General features: G+C 41.6%; 2 protein-coding genes across 2 annotated transcripts in view; one reads left to right on the top strand and one right to left on the bottom strand.

The window, feature by feature from the left end:
* Positions 1–8145: 8145 nt before the first annotated feature.
* Positions 8146–10844, bottom strand: LOC139412372 (COBW domain containing). The gene is given in 5 exon segments (XM_071159185.1): positions 8146–8248; positions 9098–9194; positions 9986–10072; positions 10747–10793; positions 10795–10844. Coding segments are annotated over 5 exon segments (384 nt in total).
* A 3931-nt stretch (positions 10845–14775) lies between these two features.
* The window catches only part of LOC139412371 (dedicator of cytokinesis 8), an 85631-nt gene continuing 75336 nt past the window's right edge, over positions 14776–25070 (top strand). Inside the window, 3 exon segments of the mRNA XM_071159183.1 lie at positions 14776–14827; positions 15546–15637; positions 15639–15700. Coding sequence (XP_071015284.1) covers positions 14776–14827; positions 15546–15637; positions 15639–15700 — 206 coding nt within the window.

Raw genomic sequence — 25070 nt, 5'->3', positions numbered from 1 at the left:
TTGATTATGGATTAAGTCCGCTCACACACTAATCTAATGTTTCCTCATAGCATCTGGCCCGTGAGCAAGTGGCCCAATTACACCAAGTCTCAACAATTGGTGCTCCGTAAAACCTTACTGTATTGTAGTCAATAAGATGCTTATCAGATTGGGCATGTAGTCATCATTAACAGTAAATACCATAACGTTTTGAGGTCCTCTTGGACTGAAGTGGAACACCAGAATTATGAGGATTAACACAATTGCAGTAGGTAGGTCCACATGTGAATTGTATCAAGAATAAACTGGTAGAGTTCACCATGAGGAGAGAGAGGGGGGAGTTCTTGTTTAGTTCCTGTCCCCCACCTTTAGTACTGTTGAGATTAACTGTTCCTGTAGGATCTCTTTGCACAGACACACGTACGCAGACACACAGCGCTGACTTATGAAGAAAAAGGTGGTTGACCCTAGGCTCCTCCCCCCACACCTGTGGGGACTCATCAAGCTCGTAGAGTTCATGGACCCCCTGCAACGTCACCTGGTGGGATTTACCTTCAATAGACACGATCACCTGGGATAGCTTGGTCGCAAATAGGTCTTCCAAATGGACAATGACCCCAAGGATACTTCCAAAGTTGTGGCAAAATGGCTTACGGACAACAAAGTCAAGGTATTGGAGTGGCCATCACAAAGCCCTGACCTCAATCCTAAAGAACATTTATGGGCAGAACTGAAAAAGCATGTGCGAGCAAAGAGGCCTACAAACCTGACTCAGTTACACCAGCTCTGTCAGGAGGAATGGGACAAAATTCACCCAACTTATAGTGGGAAGCTTGTGGAAGGCTACCCAAAACGTTTGACCCAAGTTAAACAATTTAAAGGCAATGCTACCAAATACTAATTGAGTGTATGTAAACTTCTGACCCACTGGGAACATGATGAAAGAAATAAAAGTTGAAATAAATCATTCTCTATACTGTTATTCTGACATTTCACATTTGTAAAATAAAGTGGTGAGCCTAACTGACCTAAGACAGGGAATTTTTACTCTGATTAAATGTCAGGAATTGTGAAAAACTGAGTTTAAATGTATTTGGCTAAAGGTGTATGTAAACTTCCGACTTCAACTGTACCTAAAGTGTCCAGAAACGAACACACACAAAACGTTGAATCCTAACTTGAAGTTTGCTTCCATATCAAATGTTGCCCAACTTACATCTCCCATGAAGATCAATGGGCAGCAGGTAGCCTAGTGGTTAGAGTGTTGGACTAGTAACCGAAGAGTTGCAAGATCAAATCCCCGAGCTGACATGGTAAAAATGTAGGTCTGCCCCTGAACAAGGCAGTTAACCCACTGTTCCCAGGCAGTCATTGAAAACAAGAATGTGTTCTTATCTGACTTGCCTGGTTAGATAAAGGTTCAAAAAAATGAATGCATGATTTTGATGGAAGGTATACTGTAACATAAATGCACACTGTATTAGCACAGGGATGCCTATTGAAAACCAGTGACAAAGGCTGAATGTTGTTTCACATTCAACCGAATGACATTCATGGGATGTCCAGCTTTGTTCTTGAATGCTTTCTCTCACAGAAGATCCTGGAAAGAAACAAGCTATTGTAAAACGGAACGTTTCTGATGTGAAAAGATTAGGTTTCTTTGGTTTCAAAACATTGATGTTATAGCCTTCACGAGAATCATCAGTCTCGGGCTCCCGAGTGGCGCAGCAGTCCACGGCACTGCATCTCAGTGCTAGAGGCATCACTACAGACCCTGGTTCGATTCCAGGCTGTATCACAACAGGCCGTGATTGGGAGTACCATAGGGCGGCGCACAATTGGCCCAGCACATGGTTAATATTGTTGCATTTTATAAGCGTAAAAGCAACTAAACGTAAACTAGTTTTTGTCCTTGAAATGACTACTCTAAAAAGGACTACTGTTGCTTTATGGTTGTTATTCAAACTTTGATTGCAAGAAGTTCTTGGGAAACAAAACCGTTGCATGCTTTATATTGCTAAATAAAACAATCATTTAATTAATGTCAATATAACCTGCTTAAGTAAAGTAAATCATAGTTAAATCGAACCAGCACATTCTTAACATTTAACAATAGTATTGTCACACCACATTTTAAGTGCTGCTGATGGGTTTGTCCACGAATTCGTCAAAAAGCTCAACTCTATCAAGCACCATAAACCAGTTGTGACGCCCTTATTTACCCCCCCCCCCCCATCCTCTCTTTACCCTCCCACTCCCCCCGCTCTCCCTCCCTCCTGTTGTATACTTCCTTACAGCATTTCAAGGGCACTTCGCATATATTTTGGGCATTGTGAGGAAGTGTTAAGGTTACACACTTCCTTTTTCATTTGGTATAACACTCTCATTAGCATGAAAAGAGAAACTTGGAGGGAGGGAGGGGAGTTTGGCCCTATGGGGGCAGGACGGTGGGGCAAGGGAGGTTTAGCTAATTTGTGGGAAAGGGGACCTGGCAAAAACTGATGACAATGCAGACATTAACCCCCCCTTAACAAGCCCACGCCCTGTGGTAGCTGTTGTGAGGAGCAAACAACATGACTGAAGACCAATGCCAAGCCAAGCCAGTCTCGTTCAACTAACCAATGAGCACACTACCCCAGCATTTCCCCATATGATGGCATTTGAGGCAGGATAATCAGGACAGATGTCTTTGGGTCGCAGACTAAAAATTGATCCTGGTTTACTTGGTTTACTGTCACAAGCACAAAAACAGAAAAGCAGAGTGTGGACTTTTCACTAGTGTGTCAGCCCCTGAAGGCATTAGGGGCCAAACTCTGCCCCAGGACTGTATCTCCCTGTCCCACTGCATACAGAGCAGGGCTGGGGCCGATTCCACTTCAATACCCCTGTGAACTGAAATTCAAAAAATTAATAAAAAAAATGTCCCATTATTTTCACCTCCTCAAAGGTGAAATATAATTGACCCCAAACCTGTGGTTGTTGATTAGACGACTTCTTTATAAATGCCAGATTGTGGTCCGTCTGTGGGGGAAAAAAACTAGACCAAAACGATATTGTTTAAGCCATGGATAGAGTAGGCCTAGTCAAAGTAATTTCCCTTTCATGGATCACCATTGGCACTCATTACATTGTCTAGATGTGGTCTTGTTGCTTCCACAAGCTGTAGCTTTTCTGCCAAACTGTAAGATAAAGAAGCAACAGTGAGGTGTGCAGTGTTTCTGTAGTATCTTTGTTTACATGACAACGGACCATGCAAACACATGGCTTGTTCTTCAATCGGGAAGCATCTAACTGTGAGATTAATATGGTATTCTTTTTTAGAGCCTGTTAAGCATTCTGTGATGTTATATGGCTGCAAGAAGAAAGGTATTTTCATATGTCACTGTAAACAGCAATGCAGGTCTAGGGAAGATAGGATTTTGAATGAGAATCAAGTGTGTGTCGCCACAAGGTTAAACAAGACTGTGTGTGTCTGTGTGTGTGTCTGTTGGGGCATATTAAGAGAGAGATCAGCTGTGGACCGCAAATCCCCCCCCCCCCCCCCCCCCCCCCCCCCCCACAGATCCTGTCCTGTTGTTCCTCAACCTCCCCCATTGACCCCACAAGGAGAACAAACATTGTACAGCAGCTTTAGCCCTCTCTGCTGCTAGTGCCACACAAGTGGACCGGTGGGGGGTTTCTTCAAACAACCAGCGTGGGCTCTGGGAGGCCAGAGGGGGGTGGAAAGCCAGGGAAAGGGCCTATCTGTGTGGACAAGTGTGTTTAGATGACTCTCCTCAGGGATCATCACACACACACACACACACACACACACACACACACACACACACACACACACACACACACACACTAATCCACTGCAGCTGGCTGGGAGAAGAGAAAACACCAGTCACTGCATTCATGTGAAGAGTGTGAAGAGCGGTTTACCACTACTGAGTCTATTCATGTCATTTAAGTTTTACTGTGGTAAACCCCCCCTCCCCCCACATGGACTTACAGTACACCAACCCTTCCATAGCTTGGGCCCTTCATTACAGGGAAACAAGGTCAACAATACCACCTCTGTGTGGGCTGCTACACTGCCATGTTTAATAGACTTTGCTCGTAGAGAGTGATTGAGAATGGAGCTGAGAGTGGTGCAGTCCTGATGATTCAAAGCCACACTTACTTTACTCCAGGGATGCAGATCCAGTACCTGAGATAGGGCCACCCAAGGGAAACAAGTAACATAAAAGCAGGTTGATGTCTATTGTCATGAGTCTAGTCCTGGGGGCAGAACTGAGCGATTTCCCCTTAGCTGCCAGCTGCAAAGTCAAAATTGGCTATATTGTAAAAATTCATGGAATCAAAAATAGCTTTTTGGGCTGAAATTAAGGTCAGGGTTAGGCATTAGGGTTAGCAGTGTTGCTAAGTTTAGGTTTCAAATCAGATTGTATGACTTTGTGGCTGTGCCAGCTAGTGACCACTCGGAACAAGATTCATGACAAAAACGCTAACCTGCCAAGTAAAACACGGCTGATCTTTGGTTTCATTATAACGGGAGGGGAGTAGACGGTGGGTCAACGTAGAGGTGCACAAAATGCTTTGATATTTGTATTACAACATGCATATGCAATGAAAGCAACAATGTTGATGATACTATACCACTGCAATGAATAGGACTCATCTGGACTGTTATTAATCAAACCCTTTATAAGATCCAGTCCACAGAGAACCATTGACACATGACAGGAGTTGTGGGATTGCTGTTCAGGTTAGCCCTCTATCTGTGCTCTGTTGCCTCTGAGTGCAGAGTGGATCCGAGACACACCCTGCCTTTGATACATGCAGAGCGTCCGCACGCACACGCGCACACGCACGCACGCACGCACACACACACACACACACACTGTGGTGCCTGGTGGGGCGTCAGAGAGCAAGCGTTTGTGGGAAACTGAACACCGTAGGGTTGGGGGTTGTGTTTGTGTAGGCGGGGGTGCAGCCCTGTGGAGATGGGGGGGGGGGGGGGGGGGGGGGGGGGCTAAAATACAATGTCATGCCTAATATGTTTCATCTGTGATACAAGGACAAAGCTGGGAAAACATGCAAGGGGGATAATTGGGGGTGTGTGCTTGTGCTAGTTGTATGTGTTTGAGAATAGTCATAGTAATTGCCCTGTGATGTGAAGCATGGCGTTGTCTCCATGTCTGGTTATGTCTCCAGGTGAGAGTAGTGCTACAGTAGACAATGATACACGTTCAATAACCCTCCACCGTTCATTTAGGCCAAATGAACCAACCCACCTTGACTTAAGCGTTTCCGGAATCTTGACCAGACCATTTAGTGACCTGTAGAGGAAAGGAGATATGTTTATTATTACGCAACAATACCATCTATAACATATAGTAATCACACATCTGATCTGAACAATCAAAAAGCGCTATTACAAATTGAAACAGATCATCACTTGGCTAATCTTTTAGCAGGACAGTGTATTTGTTAAAAAAAGGTCTGTAAAAGGTGACTAGTTGTCTCTAAGGTGGTTGAGCTCCTCTCCAGTCACCAGGTCAGTCTTATTGATGATGGTCAAGTCTGCAAGGGCTATCTGCCTGCAAATACAACAGTAAAACTGATACAGTAACCATTACAAAGTTGTCTGGTGGTAACACTGGTGCTGGTGTTCCACTTTACTCTTTTCTGCGCTCACCCCCTCATCCCCCCCTGGGGTGGATGTGTATACTGTGTGTGGGTGGCATGGTAAAAGATGTGCTACGTTCAAATGGGACCCCCATTTTGTTAGGAGAGGAAAATACAAACAGAGAGCAGAGGGTCTGAGGGTGTGTAGACATTCCTCTCTGTTGTATCAACAACATCACCAGGCAACCAACGGACTGATGGGACAGTGGGTGTACCAAAACTAAAAGCCACAAACGGAGAGCCTTTCTGGAAATACAATTGTGAAAATATGTGTTTGTATAAAATTAGGCATCGGTGGTTAGTAAGTACAACACATTGTTTCTTCTTGCGTTGACACAGAGAGATACAGAAAGGTAGAGATGGACAGACAGAGAAAGATACAGAAAGGTAGAGATGGACAGACAGAGAGAGATACAGAAAGGTAGAGATGGACAGACAGAGAGAGATACAGAAAGGTAGAGATGGACAGACAGAGAAAGATACAGAAAGGTAGAGATGGACAGACAGAGAGAGATACAGAAAGGTAGAGATGGACAGACAGAGAGAGATACAGAAAGGTAGAGATGGACAGACAGAGAGAGATACAGAAAGGTAGAGATGGACAGACAGAGAGAGATACAGAAAGGTAGAGATGGACAGACACAGAGAGATACAGAAAGGTAGAGATGGACAGACAGAGAGAGATACAGAAAGGTAGAGATGGACAGACAGAGAGAGATACAGAAAGGTAGAGATGGACAGACAGAGAGAGATACAGAAAGGTAGAGATAGACAGACAGAGAGAGATACAGAAAAGTAGAGATGGACAGACAGAGAGAGATACAGAAAGGTAGAGATGGACAGACAGAGAGAGATACAGAAAGGTAGAGATGGACAGACAGAGAGAGATACAGAAAGGTAGAGATGGACAGACAGAGAGAGCATGCCTGGCTGCTTCATTGACCAGTCCCTCTGGTTTATCCTCTGCTGGATGCTGCAGGAAGATAATCAATTAACCAAAGGGAGTGAGTCGGACTCTCGGTTCTGACAATTCATCACCCTCCGGCCTACTGATGCAAAAGAAAGTGTAAGCTATTTTTCACCTTTAACTTCCTTTCAAACCTGATGAAGCCCTAGGACTGGAGAGTAGATACATGAGCCCTCTTATGTTTTCTACAGGTTATACAATAATGATGTCTTCATCCATCTTCCAACCCCAGTCATACACTACCTAAACCTTTACACGGGTCACTCATCCTCATGTCATAGCTGACACAAAACGTGACGACACAAAAATTAACAGAGGAACTTGAGCAAAACTCATCTATCCAACCTGTGATAGCAGAAAGAAAATCACCTGTTGAAACACTTTGAAACCACGTGAGATAAATCAGATTGACCTTTTCTATGAGTTCTGCCACTGTGTCAGGGATGAGGCGAGCGCTGGTTCCATCCCCTGGGTGAAATATGTAATAACAGAGGGACTAGGGGTTGTAACCTCGTCTCCTGACCCCTACACATCAACCTGTCAGCGGATGTCCCTCAGCTACGGCCTGTTTTGTATTTATTTTACCTTTATTTAGCTAGGCAAGTCAGTTAAGAACAAATTCTTATTTTCAATGACGGCCTAGGAACTGTGGGTTAACTGCCTTGTTCAGGGGCAGAACGACAGATTTGTACCTTGTCAGCTAGGGGATTTGAACTTGCAACCTTTCGGTTACTAGTCAAATGCTCTAACCACTAGGCTACGCTGCCGCCCCTGCTGCTGCCCCTAGGCTGCATAGCGAGTGATGGAAATCAAAAATGAAATGCAATGATCACCACTATTATATCACCTTCCTCCATCACCGTAAACACGCTGGCCAATACCAGGACACCCTGGGGCCTGGTGGTGAGTGAGAGGCCTGGGACTTGAGTTCCCACCTGCCCCAAGTCAGATTAGTATTTCAGGGGGTAGAGGAGCGTAGAGGGGGTATGACCATCCTATTAGAGTGATCTGCTCTGATATCAATTACCCCTTCAGTTTCGATCAGCCTCAGCCCCCCCGTGTCACTTGGCCTGTTCATCCCTATAGGGTTTGAGTTGGGGAGGGTGGTGTGCATGTAGGGGGTTTGCAACTCTCTATATACAACTTGCAGTCAAGAAAAGATAGTTTGACAGATTGAGGATTGTTGTGCGATTTCAACTTTGACATATTACAATAAACAGGAAATGACTCTTGACATGGAGCTTTTGAGAAATAACATTTCTATTTTCCTGCCTGAGGATTTCTATCAAAATGAACATCTTTCCGGTGTGACGTTCAGGAGAATGTAGAGTAATAAAGACAAATGAACACTGACGCAGCCATGTTTGAATGTGCTTTTACCTGTGTTCCGTATGTTGCGTGGATGACTGTGGCTATACCGGTAAACAAACATAACCAGAAAAGGCAATGAGAGGGCTTGTACACACTCTAAAAATATGAACTCTGACACTGCAGCCTTTTGGTGTTTGGTTTAGCCTGTGTGTTTAAGTCACTTTCTCTGAGGGGTTTTCCAAGTATTCTGTCATAACAGAAGGAACAGCTGAGTATTCCTCCTGGGCAGTGGACATTCCAAACATTTTCTCTGTTCTACAACAAGAGAAAAAAAAACCTTAGGAGAGTAATGAAAACACTGTTTGTGAGTGGCATCCCATGCACCACGGGTCTAGCCTCTTCCTCAATGGGAGGGGCCAGCCCCCTGGGACATTTCTGATTGACAGGCCCGTCTGTGCCAATGACAGCCCTGTCTCAGTCAATAACCAGCCTATCTCAGCCAATGACACAGTGGAGGGGTGAGGCGAGTCCCGGTCTGAGCACGCTCTGTCAGGCCCGTGTGTGTGGACCAGTGGGCTGTGGCTGGCTGCATCCCTGGACCACTGACACCTGTCACTTATTGACAAACTCCAGTCGTCACAGGGCTCTCCCTGTAATGGCCTCCTATTGATTTCCTTTTCCCCCTGAATCCCTGGCTAAATGTTTACGGCCTGATGGCTTCCCTGTCCTGATTGAAATAGGCGTTTCAGATATCACTCCCCAATCCAGAGGGTGATGCGTTTCCCTAGAACCTATAGATGAGCCGGCGCTGTTTTCGTTCTCCATGATTCTCCCTCCGGGCGGCCAATGCCAGGGAATAGAGGGTATGTCATGGGTAATGTAAGGAGACAAGCCTTATAACCAGGAGTGGAAATGCTAAACTAACCAAGCATATCCACTTTTAAGGTAATGCATTGTAATGTAACCCACAAACCTGTGAGGGTTTGTTTGTTATTTGTTTTGCACAATGTGTGTAATTTTCCGTTGTCTCTAGAGGGAATGAACATTGAGATTAGGAATACTGAATATATCTATTAATCAATATGAAGTTCTACATGTCCATACAGATTTGAAAGCTACTGTGATGTAAAGTGGCAATATTTCTTATTGTTAGAATATACATACTTGACGGAGCAGCAGAGGCAGCCGTTCCTGACCTCCAGCCATTCCTCATACAGCTCTCCTGCATGGCTCACAGCTAGAGACTTCTCCAGAGCGCCTCCTACAGGACAGAGGAGGGACAACAATATTATCAGAGCAGTAAACATGTTCTTTTTGACATAGAACCATAGCATACAACAGAACACATCAGCTTGAGAAAAATTCATTTGGCACAGTAAAAAAATTAAATATGGTCAAAATGTAGGCAAAACATTTTTGTTTATACGCACTACTACTTGCACCTGATAAAACACATGTATGTTCAAAGCACACATCTGTTGTTACTCAGCTATAACCTTCCATTGACCGAGTCCACACACAGATATTGTAGGCTTATTTTATGATAATTGACAGCCAGACTAAACTACATGAACATATTACCTCAATTACCTCGACTAACCAGTCGCACATTGACTCTGTACCGGTACGCCCTGTATAGAGCATCGCTATTGTTATTTTACTGCTGCTCTTTAATTGTTACTTTTATTTCCTCATTTTTGGGGGGGATTTTCTTAACTGCATTGTTGGTTAAGGGCTTGTAAGTAAGCGTTTCACTGTAAGGTCTACCTACACCTTTTGTATTCGTCGAATGTGACAAATAAAATGTGAACTTTGATTTGATTCTCAAGTGACGCTGTACATGACCTTGCAGCAGCTCAAGAGTTCCATCTATATTTGAACCAAGCTCTTTTCTGCTCCCTAGAGCACTTAACCCTGTGGTACAACCAATAAAAGACAATGCACATCCTTGAACACACTGCCTTCGGGAAAACAGCTGTAATGAAGCAACAAGTAATTGTGTACCTTCCCAAAAAAATTGATGGGACAACATTACCACAAAAATGAACATACCTTCTCCAAATTCATTGAGTATGACAGCGATTCTCTTATTGTGTTGCTCCATTAAAATGTAATTCAACAGAGTTGTCTTCCCAACACCTATATGGGTTATGAATTAAATGGTATGGTCTGCAGGCGAGGTATGAACTATATTCATAGCACACTGTAATTACTGTAGATTTCTATCCCAGTGGTAAGTCACTACCCATGGACATGGGGACCTACAGGGTGGGCAGGCTTTTTGTTCCAGCCCAGCAATAACACACATGATTCAACTAGGGCCTAATCAAATTACTTGTGAACTAGACGGACCGGGTGTTTTAGGGGTGGGTATAATTTGTGTTACGTTCCAACAGGAATCTGTTCTAAATACTTCGTAAAGTACAAGGATGCCAATAAACAACGCATACAACATAGCATTATCAATTCACCTAGTTAACTAGCTGTTGAATAGGCATCAACTCACCACGTAGTTTATTCTTAATGTTTGTCCATAGGCTACCAGAGTGAGGACAGACCCAGTATCTTAATTTGCCGCTATACAACTTTGTATGCGTTGTTTGTTGGCAACCTTTGTTATTTACAACGTTTTTGGAAGAGATTCCTGTTTGAAAGTTTCACAAATTATACCCACCCGTATTTTAGTGCTAGGCTTGAAGAAGAAAAAAATACACATCATGTATCTCTCGAGGACCAAGATTGATGGCCACTACCTTCACACTTTTTCTAACACAGCAGTATACATTGGGACTAGACTGACCTGGCTATCATACCGAGGTAGCCAGTGATGATGGTCACAGGTATCTGCATGCCAGGTGAGAGGCTTTCCTGATATGGGGACCAACTCTGGGCAGTCATCCTCCTCGTCCATTAAAACCTAATCCATTATTTTAGCAAACAGAACAATCTGTAAATCTGTACTGTATTAATAGTGTTAATAGCTAACATAGCTATAACTAGGGCTGTGCGGTATACTGTATTTTATGATATACCAGTATTGATGCAGGGACCGGTTTGAGTTTTTACTTTACCTTCTACACCGGTATTTGAATGTTTGGTTTGTTTAATGTACATTTTTATAGTTTACTTCGCTACTTGAGTCATCACTCTCCGCTCTTTCTCTCTGTGCCACCTTCCATACAGGAACGCATTTGATGTTCAACAACGAGACACTTGCGTTCAGTCTGCATGGTCAATGCAGCACATTGTTAGGGTTGCGTCAATTCGAATCTGGTATCAGGATAAATATGACATTGAGTCACCGATTGTATACTATGTATTTTTTATTAGCTAAGTAATAAGTGGTAAATGCAATTTTCGTATATACGGGCTCTCTGTCCCATCTCGCAGGGCAAACAGAGAACTGACTTGTTCCTGACAAAGATATTATGAATATACTCTGACAGAGGTAGTTCCTGCTTCCGAGCCGGCCTGTCAGAGTAGAGACTGGGCGTGGTTTAGACTCACCCAGCCTATCGTTGATTGTTGGTGCAGAGGCTGGTCCCAGCCCCCTAAGCGCTTCAGCGGTCATTTGTTGTAGCTGTGTAGAATATACAGTTATCAGGCACCTGGCTCCTGTTATCTAACAAAAGACCGTTTGTTCTCGCAACACTACGTTCTGAATGTGCCCCCCCCCAACTCATTGCACAGTTCCTGTCTTCATGTCATTCTGTATTTTTCCATCATGAGAAAGGCCCATGGCCCTGAAACTGTTAACAATGTCTCAAGTCAGCTATGTTGCATAACACATACATACATCCACACAAGCCAACAGCAGATAATATTCAATCACATATATGGTAACGGGCTATAGTGCATAACACAGAATCTCACAACATTCAACAATGTTGATTACAACAATGCTGTTTTCACTTTGCTTATTATAAATCCCCTAGCGTTCTATAATGACACTATTAGTTTGTGTTTCTTACATCAGCAAACAGCTAGTTTGTCTTTTCTTAGCAAGTTACCCTAAATCTTGTGAGACGCTAATTGTTAGCCGCTAATAGCTAGTTAACTAATAAATGTACTGAGTAAGAGACGTAGCTAGCTAATACAGCCTGATAATTCCAGTGATGGTGTAGACCGAAATCATCATCTTGTTTGTGCAACAGTATCTTCTAAATCAAAGAGGAATATGCAAAGCAAGAATATTTTAGCTACAATCAGTAGCTAAGAGAAAACACGCAACGTAGCCAAACGCTTATAGGGTCCACTAGGAAACACTTTAGTTCCTATCCTGTCACAATAACTCCTCCTTGGCATTTTAATTCGTTGTCATCTCAAACAACACTGTATTCAAAGTGCCCACTATTATATTCTAATTATAGAATTAGAATGGTCATTCTATTTTCATGATTCCAAAAGTTTTGCTCTAATTGGCAAGTCAAATCGCAATTGCAACATTTGGTAAAAAATATGTCCTAGTTGCTTTGTCCATATCGTGCAGCCCTATGTGGCAGTGTGAATATTCTTTCAATTGAGCAGCGGTGTAAAGTACTTAAGTAAAAATACTTTCAAGTACTACTTAAGTTTTTTTTTTGTATCTGTACTTTACTTTACTATTTTTTATATATTTTTTTACTACTTTTACTTTACTACATTCCGATAGAAAACATTGTACTTTTTACTCCATGCATTTTCCCTGAAAACCTAAAAGTACTCGTTACATTTGTAATGCTTAGCAGGCCAGGAAAATGGTCTAATTCACACACTTGTCAAGAGAACATCCCTGGTCATCTACTGCCTCTGATCTGGAGAACTCACTCAACACAAATGCTTTGTTTGTAAATTATGTCTGAGTGTTGGAGTTTGCCCCTGGCTCTCCGTAAGTAAAAAAAAAAAAGAAAAAAAAAGAAACAGGTGCCATCTGTTTTGCTTAATATAAGGAATTTGAAATTATTTCTACTTTTACTTTTGATACTTAAGTATATTTAAAACCAAATACTTTTAGACTTTTACTCAAATAGTATTTTACTGGGTGACTCACTTTTATTTGAGTAATTTTCTATTAACGTATCTTTACTTTTACTCAAGTATAACAATTGGGTACTTTTTCCACCACTGCAATTTAGTGCAGGAAATGGAGAAATTATAAGTGCTGAAATTTGTTTTGATTGAAGTTGAATTGAACAGTATAAAACAATCAGAATCGAGAAAGACCCATTGAAATCACTAAGAATGTATGTGTTGCCACCCTAGGATCACTCACTACTCATAAAGCAAATGTAGAACTTTTTTGTTTAGTTAACTTAAAATACTGTCAAAAACCATCATACCGTCCATATTTTTTTTTAAATACCGTGATACAATATTTTGGCCATATCGCCCAGTCCTAGCTATAGCCCTTGTTCATGACTCTCAGTTCCATTACATTATACATAAGAGTCATTGGACAAAAGCAGAACATTAACATGCATCCCTTGCAGTACGGTTTTGGAAGCATTAGGACCTTTTATTTCATATCAGCGAGAAATAATAATAAAAAAAGGTTAAATTGATACACTCCTTTATAGGATTAGGGTTCCCACAAGGCCATATTTTCATGTTACAGAATTATTTACGGAAAACAGACAGAAGACTGTCTGCATTTTCACAGGCAGCCCAATTCTGATATTTTTTCCCCACTAATTTGTCTTTTGACTAATCAGATCAGCTCTGAAACAGACCTGTTGTGATTGTGCAAAAGACCAATTAGTGGAAAAAATATCAGAAATGGTCTGCCTGTGTTAAACGCAGCCAGTGGACTGACTGCCTGTTCTAATTAGCTATCTGCATATTCCAACACTTGTATGTAAAAGGAAAAACGGACGCAACAAACGTGTTGTCATTCAACAATACTGTCAGCTGCAACTGTGCTAAAACAGGTTAAAACAGTGTACATTAAATGTGTATTTTGCTTTTGTAGTGATATGTGAAAGAAGGGAGATTTGTTTCTAGAACCGTTTCGCAATTAAGAATCGATTCACGTTTAGATGGAGTAACGTTATTTGTCTGTTTTGGTTTCCAGAGACAATTGAGATTTAAACTGAACATGTAACGTTAAGGTATTGACATTGGACCACAAGGAGAAACGTTGGGCTCATTTAGCCTATTACTGGGCTAACATAGCCAGTTAATACGTTAACTTTTCATTTCAAGCACAGGTCTAAGTTAGCTCTTACAGCCTTAGGTTGAATCTGGTATATTTGGTCAAATTGCAAGCTGTCAACGTGGGACCGTTTTTAAAAAGTCAAGCAGTGCTGTAGTATAGAGAAGTCAGCTAGCTGGCTAACTCTGCTTCTAGGCTAGCTTGCTGACGCTGCCCATTCATGCATATATGAAATGTTAGCAGAGCAGCTAGCTAGAACATCGCTGCGTTTAAAACTGTCCCATCAATATGGCAACTGTCAGTCTAAAACAATTCAAGGCAATTCATTGAATTTACTTGATTTTAGCTTTAATTAGTAGGCGATTACTATTTCCATGTTGATGCTTTTGTCATGTGTTCCTTTCAAATTTGTACAACAATATAGACAATCCGTCTGAGAAAATTATTGTTAGTTAAACAATTCCGCAAGACCCACCGACATCTCCGAGACGTAGCTAGGTATTCGTTAAAAATAAGTATGAAAATACACACATCTAATCAATACAACGACTTAACTATCGTGAACAACGTGCGGCTGAATATATCATGTCAACACAGTTATTGTCTGACGGTAGAGGGCGCACGCACCTAGCTATTCAATCACAGGCTATAGCCAACGATTTGTATAACTAAACCAAGATAGACCACACCCCGTGGTTTCAAATGGGAACAAATGAGCCATAGTGGGCAGAACAAGCAAGGAGATGGGCAGAGCCAAGCACGAGGTAACGAGATTCTATTGGCGCGTTCTAGCAAACATTTGCATATTTCCTTTAGGGAACGCCTGTAACGTGTGCGTGTGCACAAACTCAATTCACCTTTGCGTTCTGTCAACAAAAAATACCCCAGAAAACTGTACTGAGATCGGATGTTTCATCGATGAGAAAATGTGCAGAATGTCGGCTAAAATACAGCTCGTTCCGTCTTCTCCCACCGCCGTACGCTGGACTTCCTCTCACTACCATATTTGAAATTGAGTGGAAATGCCAAGCGGAAGCTTCACATTTATTCATCCGGTGAAATATCTGTATCGTTGTTCTATTTGTGCTTTAGGCTTCCATTTTTTTAACAAACATATCCCCTCTGATGTAGTCAATCCTTTATACTTTTATATGAACCCACCTAGTGAAGATCAAACTCCCGTCCAATCTAACCCTCGAGGTGCGGAGCAAATGCCACTATCAACAAACGACTTTTCAACAGTTGTGCTACTACACACATTTGGGATCAGAACATATTACAAATAAATGGGTTTATGTCAATGTGGGGAGTCCAACACTTCTCACCCTCACCAGACTGCTTATTACGCAAACCCAAGGGCTTATCTAGCAGCGAGAGTGTGCGTGTCTGATCCTCTCGCACTCTGCAGCCGGTGTCTGGCTGTTTAGGATGGGGAAGGTTTCAAATGCGGAAGTTTCCACCCATAACGCTGCCACCCCGAAGATGAGGCTTGCAATGACATCTGCGTTAGCAGCGCGTTAGGAGAAGTTACCATTCCGCAGGGAAACTGTTGCTATACCTCCGCGGAACTGGAGTAAACTTCACATGGCGTCTCTGGCCAGCGCAGAGCGACGTGCGTTCGCTCTGAAGATCAACAGGTAATGTTCGTCTCTTTCACACACCTTTATGCCTTTTGCGTCAGGTTTGATTTGAGTGAGCTGTGTTACGCCAAAGGACGGGGAGTGGATTCCTTAACGGGCAGAGCTACATGTTGTGAATGTTTGTTAATACTGTAGGCTAGGCTACTCTATCATGGGTGGGTTGCTTTCCTTCAGTTAAACACTGAGATATTTGCTTTAATAACTATCAATAATAATTCTCTATGAATAAGGATATTAAACAGAATATTAAACAGGCTTTTGAGTGTAATAAACCAATCACACATTTTATTATAGCATCTTTAAAGTAGTAAACTAACAATAAAACCCTATTCTATCAACAGTAGAGCTTATATACTGTATTTCCCCCCCCAATGAACAAGAAAACATGCATATTTTCTGTCTACTTACAGCTCATTGAGTCGATGCAAACATATTTTTTGTCTGCTTCATTTCCTCCTCATTTGGGTATGTTTCTATATCTGGTCTGTATTTGATCATTTCCCCTCTGCATGGTGTATATGAAGCCCATCTAGCAGCCCAGTCGGAGATGCTATAAATTAAGGGATGTAGTCATTGTTCCTGCTCTGACACATTGGCCAGGTGCAGAGGAAGTAGTATATGTGAGACCATTGTGTGTCATGCCGTTTAGGCCATTGATAAAACAAATACATATCTCCCATGGCCCTATAGACGTCTATAACTTTACATTAAAAAAGGAGTAACTGTGGAGGTGTGTATTGAGTAACCCGTTTCTGAACATTTTGTGGCATTCTCACATGTATCCAGTATCCAAATCGCCAACCTAGACTGAACTATAAGTTATATTACACATTAATCGATGTGTATCCTGTCCATTTAGCTCAGTCAATCACCCCCTGCCTTCAGTATGCTGATGAGACCTACCATTTATTGGATTGTCAGTTTGATTGAAGTGGAGAAGATGGGGCAGTATCTCCTGTGTAATAGGGCTGAGGTCAGCTGCTGAAAGGCAGAGAGCATTTTGTCTTGCTCCTTGAATGAACTGCTAAGCCAGCTAATTGTCTGGCTCTGTCTCTACAGCCTATATTGTCCATATGGGTTTTTGTTGCTGACCATAGCTGGTCACCAACCTATGAAAGTCCAGGATTGTGTGTGTGTGTGTTAGGGGTGCATGATATGGGGGGAAGAATGTAATAGCAAATTCTTTTTTTTTTTTTACACAATATTGCGATTTGATTGGCGATATAGGTTATAAAAAAAACGTTAAAAAAAAACTTGGGTGAACTGTTGGAATCTTAGAAATATAATGAATTATATTAAGAAGAAAAGTGGAAAGCAGCATTGTTCTAGTTTGGAATAATACACATTTTACCTAACAGAACCAGCCAGGTCACCTCTGATACAAGTCCGTATTTGACGTCCATCCATTTCTGAGGATGTTGGGAGACGACGGGAAAAACCGGCTGCTAGGGGTAAAAGTGAGCGCTGTTACCTTCAAGTAGGTTTCGTAAGCATCTGCCTCTGATTCCAAAGGATGCATGTTTGAATCAAGTCATAGAAAGTTGTTTTTGATATTTTTGCTTTAAGCCTATCCTAAACCTTAACAATTACCTTGACCATTCAGAGTCAATGGCTAACCTTAGGAATATACTTTACATTGAAATACTTATGTACAAGCTCTTCCCAGTGATGCAGTGTTTCAAATAAAATAGAAACACAAGGAATAAAATAAAATACACAAGAATGGAGCTACAGTGCATTCGGAAAGTATTCAGACCCCTTGACCTTTTCCACATTTTGTTACAAAACAGCCTTATTCTAAAATGTATTAAATATTTATTTCCCCCCTCATCAATCTACACACAATACCCCATAATGACAAAACATAAAGTTTTTTTTATACATTTTTGCACATTTATTAAAAATGAAAACAGAATCACCTTCACTCCAAAATAAAAAAAATCACCTTTACTCAGTACTTTGTTGAAGCACCTTTGGCAGCGATTACAGCCTCGATTTTTCGTGGGTATAACGCTACAAGCATGGCACACCTGAATCTGGGAAGTTTCTCCCATTCTTCTCTGATGATCCTCTCAAGCTCTGTCAGGTTGGATGGGGAGCGTCGCTGCACAGCTATTTTCAGGTCTCTCCAGAGATGTCCGATCAGGTTCAAGTCCGGGCTCTGGCTGGGCAACTCAAGGATGTTCAGAGACTTGTCCTGAAGCCACTCCCGTGTTGTCTTGGCTGTGTGCTAAGGGTTGTTGTCCTGTTGGAAGGTAAACCTTCGCCCCAGTCTGAGCTCCTGAGCGCTCTGGAGCAGGTTTTCATCAAGGATCTCTGTACTTTGCGCTGTTCATCTTTCCCTCGATCCTTCTAGTCTCCCAGTCCCTGCTGCTGAAAACTACCCCACAGCATGATGCTGCCACCACCATGCTTCACCTTAGGGATGGTGCCAGGTTTCCTCCAGACGTGAGGCTTGTCATTCAGGCCAAAGAGTTCACTCTTGGTTTCTCATGGTCTGCGTGTCCTTTAGGTGCCTTTTGGCAAACTCCAGGTGGTCTGTCATGTGCCTTTTTACTAAGGAGTGGCTTCTGTCTGGCCAATCTACCATAAAGGCATGATTTGTTGGAGTGTTGCAGAGATGGCTGTCCTTCTGAAAGGTTCTCCCATTGCCACAGAGGAACTATGGAGCTCTGTCATCTCCCTGACCAAGGCCCTTCTTTCCTGATTGCTCAGTTTGGCCAGCTGTCCAGCTCTAGGAAGAGTCTTGGTGGTTCTAAACTTCTTCCATTTAAAAATGATGGAGACCACTGTGTTCTTGTGGACCTTCAATGATGCAGACATTTTTTGGTATCCTTCCCCAGATCTGTGTCTCGGAGCTGTACGGACAATTCCTTCAACCTCATGTCTTGGTTTTTGCTCTGACATGTACTGTCAACTGTGGGACCTTATATAGACAGCTGTCTGCCTTTCCAAATCCCGTCCAATCAATTGAATTGACCACAGGTGGACTCCAATCAAGTTGTAGAAACATCTCAAGGATGATCAATGGAAACAGGATGCACCTGAGCTCAATTTCGAGTCTCATAGCAAAGGGTCTGAATACTTATGTAAACAAGGTATTTCTGTTTTTTTGATTTTTTTATACATTTGCAGAAATGTCTGGAACCTGTTTTCGCTTTGTCATTATGGGGTATTGTGTGTAGATTGCGGATGTTTAAAAAGGCTGTAACGCAACAAAATGTGGAAAAAGTCAAGGGGTCTGAATACTTTCCGAATGCGCTGTATATACAGGGAGTACCAGTACCAGATCATTGTGCAGAGGTTCGAGGTAGATGTGTACATGAAGGCAGGGTAACGTAACTAGGCATCAGGATAAATAATAATAAGAGGAAAATAATGAACAGAGTAGCAGACGGCCTCAATTACGCGAATACCAAAGAAAACCAAGACCCGAAGAGCCTTCTTATTATAGGCTCATTTCAATCATGTAGTTTCCAAAAAAGTTTTAAACAAATCAAAATGTATTTAATATTTGAGGTTCTTCAAAGTAGATGGGTTACCTGAGGTGCATATGGTACTTTTTTGTTGCTGGATCTTTGTGGAGTTTTAACACATTTTGGGTCTGCCCGGAATTGTGTGTTCTCTAAGGTGGCAATTGGTCCACGGATGAAAAGGAAAACCAACCAAAAACCAACCAGGTTTTCTTTGCTTAGTCTCGCCTCATTTATTTTCTCCTGTGGATTATATATGGTAGTTGGAATCCAATTTGAAGGTGTATTACCGCCACCAACTTCTTAATGCGTTTGAGCCACTCAGTTGTGTTGTGACAAGGTGGGGGGGGGGGGGGGTATACAGAAGATAGCCCTATTTGGTGAATGACCAAGTCCATATTATGGCAACAGGAGCTCAAATAGGCAAAGAGAAACGACAGTCCATCATTACTTTAATAGATGAAGGTCAGTCAATCTGGAAAATGTCAAGAACTTTGAAAGTTTCTTAAAGTGCGGTCGCAAAAACCATCAAGCTTTGTGATGCAACTGGCTCTCATGAGGACCACCGCAGGAAAGGAAGACCCAGAGTTCCCTCTGCTGCAGAGAACAAGTTCATTAGAGTTACCAGCCTCAGAAATCGCAGCCCAAATAAATGCTTCAGAGTTCAAGTAACAGACACATCTCATCATCAACTTTTCAGAGGAGACTGTGTGAATCAGGCCTTCATGGTCAAATTGCTGCAAAGAAACCACTACTAAAAGACACCAATAAGAAGAAGAGACTTGCATGGGCCAAGAAACATGAGCAATGGACATTAGACCGGTGGAAATTTGTCCTTTGGTCTGGAGTCCAAATTGGAGATTTTTGGTTCCAACCGCCATGTCTTTGTGAGACGCTGTTTGGGTGAATGGATGATCTCCGCATGTGCATTTCCCACCATAAAGCATGGAGGAGGAGGTGTTATGCTGTGGTGGGGCTTTGCTTGTGACACTGTCTGTGATTTATTTAGAATTGAAGGCACACTTAACCAGCATGGCTACCTGCAGCGATACACCATCCCATCTAGCTTGGGCTTAGTGGGACTATCATTTGTTTTTCAACAGGACAATGACCCAACACACCTCCAGGCTGTGTAAGGGCTATTTTACCAAGAAGAAGAGTGATGCAGTGCTGCATCAGTTGACCTGGCCTCCACAATCCCCCAACCTCAACCAAATTGAGACGGTTTGTGTGTTCAGTATATGTGGGAACTCCTTCAAGACTGTTGAAAAAGCATTCCAGGTGAAGCTGGTTGTGAGAATGCCAAGAGTGTTCAAAGCTGTCATCAAGGCAAAGGGTGGCTATTTGAAGAATCTAAAAAACAAATCAAAATATATTTTACAAAACACTTATTTTGTTATTACATGATTCCATATGTGTTATTTCTTCATAGTTTTGATGTCTTCACTATTATTCTACAATGTAACAAATTGTAAAAATAAAGAAAAACCCTTGAATGAGTAGGTGTTCTAAAACTTTTGACCAGTAGTGTGTGTGTGTGTGTGTGTGTGTGTGTGTGGTCAATGCAGATAGTTTGGGTACCATTAACTGACTATTTAGCAGTCTTATGGCTTGGGGGTAAAGCTGTCTCGGACTCTATTGGTCCAAGAGCTGATTCTCCGGTACCAATTTCAATATGAATTAGATTAATTATGCAGCCCTAGTGTGTGGGTGGGTGGTGGTTCACCCCTAACAACAGTAATCTGTCACTCACTGAGTTTGACACATTTCTGCAGTTGTGTGATGATGAAAAGCTATTGTTTACATTCTTGACGGACAATTTATCAGCCATTTGTATTTTTCCAAATGTGAACACGTTTCATACTCTGTAACGTTGAATGAAGTAGGCAGGCAGTTTGGAAGTAATATACAACAAATCCACTCAACCCTTTTTGGCTCTCCACTGTTCGTCCAGTGCACTGTAGCATGTCACACATGCACGCAAACATACGCATGCAAAGATCAGCACATTCCTCTTTCTCTCTCAAGATGGAGTGAGAAGGAAATCCTGCTATTTGATACGGTTATTTCACTTCTCTTTTCACTTCATGACTGTTTTAAAACAGGAAATATTGGTTTCTTACCCAAGATAGAGTAGGAATTAAAGATACGTGCAAATATTTGCTCTGTAGAAAGAATGTAAATGCTATCCTCTCTACTAAGGGAAATGTATAAATCAATTAAAATGTCAATGAAATATAGACGGTGTTCTTAGGTCTACACCTGATGTCAGTTAAACTCTGCGAATAAGCATTATACTTTGAGTATAATAGGATAGTAGACCAGGTAGGATTGCAGACCAGTGTTGATTTGAGGCCTTCCTAAATGCTGGGTCTGGACCCTCTACGCGCTCAGGGCAGATTCCATCCTCCACTCTCTCTCCTTGGGGCATCATGGGAAAACTATCTTGCCAGCTATTTGATGTGTTTGTTTCTGTCTTATCCCCCCTCCCAACCCTCTTCTGGACAGGAAGCTGAGCTCTGATGCCACTGATAGGACTGACTGGAACCCATTTAGTCTGCAGCTGGAAGCTACTGTATGTGGGGCACAAAGGGGACATCTCAATAGTCTGAAGTAGTTTCCCCATCTGCTCTCTTTCACCTGAACTGACTTTTTAAGAAACTGAATGGTTGAAAGACACTTCCTGGTGGGCAATGCATCAGGTATCTATATAGTTTCCTCCATGCCCATGTTTTCAGATTAGTGCGACTGAAGTAGAGAAGTCGAGGAGAGGAAGGTACTTCAGACTATTATTATTAAAGGATCACCCAGCTCCAAAATAATGACTCAATGGTAATACCAGCGTGTGGGTGGTTGTAACATTGATCATGACTGGGCCCGTTGGCTGAATTAAAGGTTTAGCTATCTGATGGCCCTGAGCCTGACAGCGTGAGCATAGCTGTGAGTGATAATAGCCTACAGTGAGGAATGCTACAGAATGATCCAGAAATGCTCAAAGGCACTACACACAAGTGCCGGCCTGCCACATAGTATGCAGCCTGGCAAAAAAAGACTGAGCTTTTTCCTGTCAGCAGAACTTACCCTCAGGGCATTTCCATGTGAAAGGACTCATGAGCACCAACATCGGAAGTTCATAAGAGCATGCCAATTCTGTCGTCAAATGAAACCTAAGAGTCACATTTTTTGTTGAAATTAAAGCACACTGTATATACATTTTTAATCTATCTACCAGAGAAAGTCATAAAAGGTATTATAAATACTTTAAAAAACACAATAATGTTGACGTAAAGACTCCTGCCAACTAGCATAGTACCAACACTTGTATTTAGTTTTGGAGAAATGAGTTGCCTTATGGAAGTTTAAGAAACATTGCCAAAAAAAACCCACATCTTTAACATATTTTCTGACTCCCCAAAGAAACAGAAAATGTAACTCGGTACAATAGTTTGTCTGAGAAAATCTGTTATTCTCTGGCACACTTAGTTGAAATCACAACAGCATGATATCAGTCCTGTCCACTGGGGAGCTATGGAGTTAACAGGGTAAATACACTTGCACTGTAAATTGTTATTTGGGTTCTGTGAAGCAAGACAGACGCTATATTTGACTGTTGTTGAGTTGACTATTGTGGATCATAGGTGGTTGAGTCCGATGCGTGTTTACAAAGATGTTGCCAACATTTGACTTACTTTCTGGGTGTCGGATCTTCACTTTTAATAATATGTTATGGTGTAATAAGGTGTTGGGCTAGCTGTTTCAACACCTTTTAAATACTGTTATTGTTGACTTGGTTACAATTCCTCCTGTCAGCAAAGAGAAAGGGAAGTCCTACCATTTTGGGAGAACATCAACAGCCTACCACACAGTGCCTTTAAAGGGGCAATCTGCTGTTGTTACATCCATTTTTTTGACTAATAAATTAATGATATGTAACCCATTGATTCTTGAAGAATATAACTTATGTCTCATGAGCTTAGTTCGACTATCGTACCCCAGCAAAGTATATGTAAACAAACACTATAGCCTCAGTCTAAACATGCTTAGAGCTATAATTTTGACATCATGGATGGTCAGTCCTTGGATCCATAGCTCTGTATACATTTGAGTGGTTATATTTCTCCAGCCCCATCCTTCAGTTTTTTTTACTGAAACAGAGCCAGTGAGTATGCTATGTTATTGTTACAACTGCAGATTTCACTTTTAATGAGATGGAATTGAACCATGCTATGCTGACTGTTGTGGCCTGCCTGGCTTTGGCCTTTCACTAAATCTGTTACTTCGGGAAGTTTTGCCCTTGTGTTTCTCAATAGAGTTATGCTGTATGTTGGCTTGTCTCACTTTATCATGCCTTATTTTGTGTGTGTGTGTGTGTGTGTGTGTGTGTGTGTGTGTGCACGGTTGTGTGGTGTGTGTGTGAAAGGTGGAGTAGTCTGCTTGTGTTTTAAGGTGTTCTCTATTTAAACTAACTCTTGACTTTGGACAACCACTTTTGTTGACCCTTGTGTATAGAGTTTATAGTTAATGTGCCTGTCTGTATATGCCTTGTGTTAGTTAGCGAGTGGGTGGGTGTGTGTCTGGTAGGAGTTGTTTATGGAGTTAGTGAGGTGGCTGTGTGCCTAGCTCTAATTTGTGACCACGCTAGTCGCATATGCCCCTAAATATTTTGCTGTTTGACCTGACATTTTTCATATTCACCCAGATAATTCATTGAATGACAATTCTATTTTTGCCATTGGGAGCAAGCACTCTGGCTGGTACATCTGCATCATATTTGACCTGCATGGAAAGTCACTACATTGTTTTATTTCACATCACATGTGAGAGAAGAGAGAATTCAGGAACAATGGATAATATGTGTGAAATGTATTGATCACATTTTTACTAACGCTGCAGATGTTTGCTTTAAAGCAGTATCCAAATCCATAGGATGATGTAGTGATCACAATATAATAGCCATATCTAGGAAAACCAAAGTTACAAAGGCTGAGCCTAATGTAGTGTATAAGAGATCATACAATAAGTTTTGTAGTGATGATGTAAAGAATATTTGCTGGTCTGTTGTGTGTAATAAGGAGCAACCAGATGCTGCACTTGACACATTTATGTAACTACTTATTCCAGTTACCAATAAGCACACACCAATTAAGAAAATTACTGTAAAAACGGTTCAATCCCCATGGATTGATGAGGAATTGAAAAATGGTATGGTTGAGAGGGATGAGGCAAAAGGTATGGCAAATAAGTCTGGCAGCCCAACTGATTGGCAAACGTACTGCAAATTAAGAAACCATGTGACTAAACTAAATAAAAATAAACTATACTATGAAACAAAGATGATACATTATATAAAGAGTGATGGTAAAAAGCTTTGGGGCACCTTAAATTCAATTTTGGGAAAAAAAGCCAACTCGACTCCTTCATTTATTGAATCAGATGACTCCTTCATTTATTGAATCAGATGACTCCTTCATTTATTGAATCAGATGACTCCTTCATTTATTGAATCAGATGACTCCTTCATTTATTGAATCAGATGACTCCTTCATTTATTGAATCAGATGACTCCTTCATTTATTGAATCAGATGACTCCTTCATTTATTGAATCAGATGACTCCTTCATTTATTGAATCAGATGACTCCTTCATTTTTTGAATCCGATGACTCCTTCATTTATTGAATCGGATGACTCCTTCATTTATTGAATCAGATGACTCCTTCATTTATTGAATCAGATGACTCCTTCATTTATTGAATCAGATGACTCCTTCATTTATTGAATCAGATGACTCCTTCATTTATTGAATCAGATGACTCCTTCATTTATTGAATCAGATGGCTCCTTCATTTATTGAATCAGATGGCTCCTTCATTTATTGAATCAGATGGCTCATTC

Source organism: Oncorhynchus clarkii, chromosome 6 (assembly GCF_045791955.1).
Source record: "Oncorhynchus clarkii lewisi isolate Uvic-CL-2024 chromosome 6, UVic_Ocla_1.0, whole genome shotgun sequence".
NCBI lineage: Eukaryota > Metazoa > Chordata > Actinopteri > Salmoniformes > Salmonidae > Oncorhynchus > Oncorhynchus clarkii.
The sequence above is the reverse complement of the archived record's forward strand: the minus strand, read 5'-3'. Positions and strand labels throughout refer to the sequence as shown.